The 7,208-nt window shown below is 34.4% G+C and overlaps 4 protein-coding genes across 4 annotated transcripts in view; 2 read left to right on the forward strand and 2 right to left on the reverse strand.

Moving 5' to 3' along the window:
• Nucleotides 1–2,284: 2,284 nt before the first annotated feature.
• Nucleotides 2,285–3,006, forward strand: CBG22858 (the record flags this gene model as incomplete). Its single annotated transcript, XM_002638264.1, has 2 exons — nucleotides 2,285–2,357; nucleotides 2,696–3,006. 2 exons carry the CDS (start codon nucleotides 2,285–2,287, stop codon nucleotides 3,004–3,006), a joined length of 384 nt encoding a protein of 127 aa, XP_002638310.1.
• A 930-nt stretch (nucleotides 3,007–3,936) lies between these two features.
• CBG22857 lies at nucleotides 3,937–5,271 on the reverse strand (the record flags this gene model as incomplete). The annotated part of the gene is made up of 5 exons (XM_002638263.2): nucleotides 3,937–4,341; nucleotides 4,719–4,844; nucleotides 4,889–4,938; nucleotides 4,982–5,115; nucleotides 5,168–5,271. The coding sequence occupies 5 exons, from the start codon at nucleotides 5,269–5,271 to the stop codon at nucleotides 3,937–3,939; spliced, it is 819 nt and encodes a 272-aa protein (XP_002638309.2).
• Nucleotides 5,272–5,649: 378 nt separating this feature from the next.
• On the forward strand, nucleotides 5,650–6,425 carry CBG22856 (the record flags this gene model as incomplete). Its single annotated transcript, XM_002638262.1, has 2 exons — nucleotides 5,650–5,725; nucleotides 6,175–6,425. The coding sequence occupies 2 exons, from the start codon at nucleotides 5,650–5,652 to the stop codon at nucleotides 6,423–6,425; spliced, it is 327 nt and encodes a 108-aa protein (XP_002638308.1).
• A 230-nt stretch (nucleotides 6,426–6,655) lies between these two features.
• The window catches only part of CBG22854, a gene marked incomplete at both ends in the record, with an annotated part of 5,118 nt that continues 4,565 nt past the window's right edge, over nucleotides 6,656–7,208 (reverse strand). Inside the window, one exon of the mRNA XM_045238410.1 lies at nucleotides 6,656–6,939. Coding sequence (XP_045097675.1) covers nucleotides 6,656–6,939 — 284 coding nt within the window. The remainder of the gene's footprint in view (nucleotides 6,940–7,208) is intronic.

A 7,208-nucleotide genomic window follows, 5' to 3' on the forward strand; every position in this document is an offset into this window, starting at 1 on the left:
GGACATGAAATTGAAAAAAATCCGGAAAAATTGCCACGTAGGAATGGCGCCCGCTGCCGTGGCCTAGGTTTCTCACTGAAAATCCTCGTCACCTTTTTTTGAATTTTCTTCCTTTTCAACGCCGTTTTTCGGAGATTTCGGATTTTTTTTTGAATTTTTCGCAATAATATTCGGAAAATAGATAACTTTTAACACATTTTAATGCAATAAAAATTTTTGGTCGGAGTCCCCCCTTTAAGTTATAGACAGCTCTTATAATACAGGTTGTTAAAAAAAGCAAGAGACAAAAAAAACTGAAAAAATATCTATTAAGTTGGAAAGAAAGTAACTATCCACTTTTTCATTAGTTAGAAAAGATTACCGTAAACACTCTAATAGAACACCACCCACACCATCAACTTTGAGTCCGTTTTTTCCTATTCCTGTGAGAGGTGTCAAAAAGATATCAACTGATAAAATGTGGATGATATTTCGATAAACATTTTGTCAGTTGATTAAAGACTAAAGTCGAGAAAAAAACCGATTTTAATCTCAAGATTTTCGGCTTACTATCGAAGAATTCTAACTGAGGTAGGTTGTCATTTTGGAGGGTGTAAAACATACCGAGAATGAAAACTTTGCCAGAGTTTTTTTTGGAAAATTCCTAGTTTTTCAGTCAAATGTCGATTTCTGAAGAAACCTGTGTTTCCACGTTTTCATCACAAGAACAGACCAAAAACGGGGTCTTTCAGAAATCAGCTAATAGCTGAAAAACTAGGAATTCGAGGAAAATTCTTCGAATGCAAAGTTTCCAATCTGAGTTTATATGTACCAAATAGGGTGCGTGGTCAATATCACGCTAGTCAGAATTTCATGACTTTGTGTACAAAATGACTGTCAAAAATAGTCAGTGGGGGCCCCCCGGCCGTNCCAACTTTTCNGANNNNTTTTTCCAAGAAACCGCGGCCGGCCCAGGCTAGCCGTGCGGCTTNTTCCGGCCTTTTGGAAAATTGTTTCATGAGAAACCTAGATTTTTTTTTTTGAAAGTAGGACAAAAAAACGAAATTATTCAAAAACTAATAGATTTTCACTTCACGCGTTTTCATGAGGCTATCCGCGGCCGGCCTCGGCTAGCCGCGGCTTTTCCCGGCTTTCACAAAAAAGCCGCGGCCGGCCTCGGCCTCAAAAATCGAGCCGCGGCTGAGGCCGGCCGTGCTTTTTGCACAGCCTTGAAAATAGTCAAAAAGTGAAAAATAGTTTATACGTGACTGTCAAAAGTTTTGAAAAGTTGACTGTGAAAAAAAGTCAAAAATTGCTGGAAGTGTAACTGAAAACTCGTTTAGAAATATGAACGTTTTTTAATACTTATGGAAAAAAAATCAATTAACAAGTAGTTCAACAATCTCCACAACCGCCGATCGTATCGATCTAATCGTCCGACTCATCAGGAGCAATATGCAAGTCGTCTTCACCATCATCATGTAATGCATCACCTTTTTGAATTGCTTTGGAATAGAAATACTGGGAAATTTAAATGTTGTTGGGTACTGCAATTTTCGTTCTTAGAAAAATGGTTAAAATAGTTTAGTTTTCATCTGGACTCGGATTTTCCCTCCACGCTTCAAGTTTCTCCATTCCCGATTTCGCGTGAACAAGCAGCCTCTGTCCTCTTACTCCTCTGTTTACTCCTCTTAATTATTTTTTGTTTCTTGGCAACGACAAAAAAGTTCAGAGGATGAAACCAGGAAATGGGAGGAGAGAAAGGAGTAAAGATTTTACAGTAATCTAACAAGGTTAACTTTTTTGACAAAATTGAAAAAAAAAACATTTTTTGCCATTTGTCAGTCATTTTTGACAGTCACGTAAAAAAGATTTTGACTCAAGTCGACTTTTCCAATTTCCAACTTTTTGACTTTTTGACGTAACCAGATTTTCCATTTTTTGACAAAAGTCATAGACTGTCAAAAATGGTAGTGACCACGCACCCTAGTACCAAATACAAAGTGATTGCAAAATTGACAGCCCACCTCCAGAAGTCGGAGAATGGTGCAAATGATCGAATATCAACTGACAAATATGTTTTTTGTATATCTTACTATTAGTGACCGGTACTGTATCTTTCCTTCAAACACACATCACAAAACGAGGGAGTGTGAGAGGAGAAGAGGCGCAGACAATTGTTTACGAGAACTCAAACCCATGGGATCTACTTGTAGTATGTATAAATTCAGCAGCATATCTCACAAAAAATTTTATATAAAAAGATTTTTAAAATAGAAAGGAATCATCAAAAACTATTTTGAAAATGTTCAAATCTTTCATTTTGATTGCTTTCGTGGCATCTGCTCTTTTTGCGGCTCCAGTTCCAGAGAAGGCCCGTAAGTGTTTTTACAGGACAAACAGACACACGTATAGATTTCATTTTCCAAACTTAAGTTCGAAATTTTTCAAATTTTATGGCGCGTTCAAAGTTGATTTCCGGGAGTAATTTCCTGGAAAAACGCTGTCCAAAGCTGCCATTGTTTTCCAGAGGCCTCCGCTTCGAGACCCGCCGTAAATCGACATGAATCATACAGGAAGAACACAGTCAAAACGAGTGATACAGTAGTTTACTATTGCTGTAAATCTGTAAAACAATCGCAGCTTTAGACAGCGTTTTTCCAGGAAATTACTCCTGGAAATCAACTTTGAACGCGGCATTATGGAACATTTTCAGCGGAAGAATCTCGTGCCGAACTTCTCTCCTACGGTATTTCTCCAGAAGCAGCCGATGGTTTAATTCGAATTGAAACAAAAACTGAGCAATCTGGAGTGAGACCAAATAATTCAGCTGGTAGTCCATTAGAAGCAATTAATGGATTTTTCAAATATTACCAAGATGTTGAATCATTTATGAAGACTCAATCACCAGAAGATCAAGAGGGCGTCAAGAGAATTTTGAAGAAAAAGAAGGCGGAGTTAGATGCGAAAAATGGCGGGAAATTAACAATTTTTGAATTTTTCGTATTGAAATTTGAATTTGAATGAAATACATATTTACCATAATTGCCTATTTGTGAAGTTTTTCATGAGTTCTACAAAAATTGAGAAACATTAAAACATTCATTCAATAATCTCTGAAAATCTCTGAATGCGAAGTTTCCACATTGAAAATGTCGAACACAAACGCCAACTCGGTCCTCGATCGATTTTTATATGCCTCCAACTGAAATTGTTCCTTGTTTTTCAACTTAGAACCATTTGTATAACTTTACCTGTATCATATTATTAATCTTCATCATTTTAGCCAACCTTTTCATGTAATACGGATTGCTCATCTCATTAGTATAATAGTCATGTAAATCATCAGCCAAAATCTGTTGGAATTTTTCGGAAATTCTGAGAATTTCCCCTTGAAATCGTTTTCCGACATATTGGAAACATAATTGAGAGAGCATGAATGATAATTCGATATCTGACGGTTTGAGGTCCAGCATTTCGATTGTAAGGTCGTCCAGGTAGAATTCTGTGGGGAGGTCTAGGAAACTGAAACAAAGAAATGCAAAACATATACAGAAAAAATTCCAGTTTGATTTCACACATTTTGAGCCAAAAATCAGGTTTTTAGCTCAATTAAGTCAATTATAAGATTTTGAAAGCTCTAGGAAATCCGACAATTTAGAAGTTTACAGTAACCAAATAAGTTTTGGGCCGAGGTTCCTAAATCCGCTAATCCAATTTTTCACCACGCTGAGACGTTTAATTTATGCCAAATATCGTTTTTTTTTTGATTTTCAGAAGTTTGGGTTAAAAGGTGCATGGACCCGAAAAATTGGAGAAAAATAAATTTTTGATTTTTAAGTAGGGTATGATTATAATCATTCAAACCGGATTTTTGAGTTGAGCCGAGAAATTAGAAAATTTTTGAGCCCAATTTGAATTTTCAGCCAGAAAAGTTTGGATTTTCAGCTTAAAAACTCACAATTTCAATTCCTCCAACGAATACCTTGTCAACCAGGAGACGTCAATCCTTGTCTTATCAAATTTATATAATAAACTATTCCTTTTCATTTTCCTCAGATTTTCATTTCTCCGGATCTCCATTGCCGTCGTCGCCAGTCTCTCCAGTTTCCACCACAAGTTCCAACAGGCTTGAAAAATTTGAATTTGCAGTTTTGGCGCCAAATCCAGAAATCCATCAAAATGGGTTAACCATTTCGTTACGGTCAGAATTTCGTGTTCGATTTGTGCCATTGATTGGTCCATTCCGTATATCTTTCCGTAATTTGAAGAATTTATATTTTGATTGGTTTTGAGAATTGGGCCGAGGGAAAAAGCCAGTTTTTCAAGAGAGTTTCTGACGAAAATTGGAGATTCTGGACTCTAAAAATATGGATTTTTAGAGAAATTTTGGAACTACTGAAATTACTGAAATTTTGAAAATTAAAATTAATAAAACTGTCAAAGTTATGAAAACCCTTGAAATTTCAAAATTTGTGATATTTTCAGGAAAATATCAGATTTCCAAAAAAATAACTTGTAAATTCAAAATTTTCTGAAAACTTAGGAATTCGAGAAATTTTTCAATTGTTCTAAATATTATTTTTAAGAATCTTAAAATCCTGATATTGGTGAAATTTTTCAGAAATTTTTACTACTTAAAAATGAAATAATTTCTACTAATCCCATACAATTTTAATTGGTTTTCATCTATTTAATAAGATTTTCAGCGAAATTTCAGTCTAAAAATACTGACCCACCTGCTTCATAATCCTCATGGCCTTTTCAATTAAATTCTCTAAATTTATCACACTTTTTACCGAATCACAAGAAGAAGATTTCGAAAAGATAATCAGATTTGATCTACCCAGAAAAGTTCCAACTGTCTGCAAGTTTTCAGAAAAATTTTAAAAATTTAAATTTTTCGAACCTCTGGTATTCTACAAGCCGTATTATGAACGTCACGATTTAGCTGGAAATCTGAAATGTACAATTTTTCAAAGTTCCCGCCAAAATGACCTACTTTCCGAGCTCATTCCAACATCATAACACTTCTTTAGCCGACAAAATTTACATTTGAAATACCCATTTTTAGTTAGAAAGTCACATTTTTGGTTCATTCTACATTTTTTGGGGTATGGAGACGTTAGAGCTCTTCTGAAAATTCGATAAAAAATGGAAAATGCAAATTCGCTCTGTTGGACTATACCTAAAGAATGCCGCACAAGCACGACAAACTTGGGCGCCGTAATGGTACATTCCATTTGATTCAGATCCACAGACATGACAAAGGGATTCGGAGTTTTTGAGCATTTTCAAATTCAAAAAATATTTTTGGTTGCGAAATTTCAACAGAAAATTAATGAGAGAGTGAGAGAAAGAGAGACGGAGACAATTAGAACAAATGTATCCTTTGGAAAAGACAATAATGAAAAAGTTGACGTCACTGGTGATAAGAAACGTTTGATGATTATTAGAAGGATGGAGTTTGATGAGTAGTTTGAAAAGCAAATTTTTGAAAAATCTTCAATTTTCAAAAAAAAAAAAAAAATTAAGTGGAAATTCCAAAAATAGATCTTGTTTATCTGATCAGTTAATGAGATCACTTACTTCTCTTGTTTTTTCCCTCAATAATGTTTTTGTCTATAAAATACCCTGAGAAAATGTGTGTTGACATCATTCATTTAAAAAATGTACAATAACTTATTAATTTACTCTACAATTGCTGTATTAGTGATTGGGGCTCCTAGCCGACCGAAATTGGAAGGTAAGACAATTTTTTTTTTTGAAATTTCGAGTTATGTGAAAAAGTTTATTTACATTTTTGGTAAATTTTCAGCTATTTTTTGAAACATCCGTAATTTTAAAAATGATGAAAAATAGATTTTTTTCAAATTATCGTTCTCGACGAATCTGAAAATTTGGTTGACTTTAAAGTTGATAAACTTAATAAATTTTCAGAATTTCGCAATTCCAAAACTCCGAAATTCGGAAATCGAAAAACTCAGAAAATCAGAAATTCAGAGTTTTAGAAATTTAAAAAAATTTAAAAAAAAATAAAAAAATAAACCGGATATTTGGAAAATCAGAAACTGGTGAAATTTGAAAAAATAAAACTTTTTTAATAATGTTTTTTCTCGATCAATGTAGGTATTTTTGACAAAATTTTCAATCAGTTTAAATTATTTTTTCAAATTATCCATAACTTTTTTCCAGGAGATGAATATCGTGCCGAACTAACAGCAGCTGGTCTCTCGATAAAATCCGTCGAAGGATTGGTAAAAATTGGTGCATCTGCAATCGATGATTTCTCAAAATACGGAAAAACGCCAAGTTTCGAAAATGCTTTGGAGGCAGTGACAAAACTGATTTCAGATACTGAAAAGTTCATGAAATTACAAACGGAATCCGATCAAAAAGCGTATGCCGCGTACTTGGAAAAGAAGAAAAAAGATAATGATAATTGATTTTTCAAAATTTGCAAAAAAACATTTATTTTCAATAAAACTTTTAAAAACTTTCTAGAACCTGGAAGAAATTCAGAAATTCAGAAGTTCAAAAATTCGAAAATTCGAAAATTCGAAAATTGAAAATAATTATCTCCTTATCAATTTGACTGGAATTCCATTAGACGGTCTGGCAATTGGCTGAAAAAAATAATTCCCAAACAAAATGTTCAGATTCTTTTTTCAAATTTTCAAACCTCCAATGCTGGCTTAGTCACTCCACACGGTTCTAAACGGAAGTTTCTCAAAATATGAGCAATCATGACTTTCTCATTAATTTGAGCGAACTTTTGTCCGACACAATTTCGAAGTCCAGCTGAGAAAGGAATGTAGTCAAAAGCGTTCCGTTTGGAGATTTCGTCTGGTAGAAACCGATCAGGATCAAAAATTGCTGGATTCGGGAACACTTCTGGATTCTTATGGATCAGCATTGGGGAGATGGAAATGTTTGCTCCGGATGGGATGGTGATGCCGTCTAGAAAAGTTTAGTTTTTAGAATTTTTCTTTGAAATTTCTAGTTTTGGAATACCGTTTTTTTTAACCGTAGATAATTTCCGTTTTTTGATACCTTGAAGGTGGGGAGACAAGAAATTTTTCGGATGTTTTTTTGGAGTTAGGGTATGCATTCCACCGTGACGGTGTACAACGCTTAAAGGTGGGGGGACATGAAAAAAATAATGTTCTCGCAATTACGTTTAAATATGCCCGTCGAGGAGTTGAACTTGTCGAGACAAGTATTGAAGG

The sequence above is a fragment of the Caenorhabditis briggsae genome (genome assembly GCF_000004555.2).
Source record: "Caenorhabditis briggsae complete genome, chrV, whole genome shotgun sequence".
In the NCBI taxonomy this organism is placed as follows: Eukaryota; Metazoa; Nematoda; class Chromadorea; order Rhabditida; family Rhabditidae; genus Caenorhabditis; species Caenorhabditis briggsae.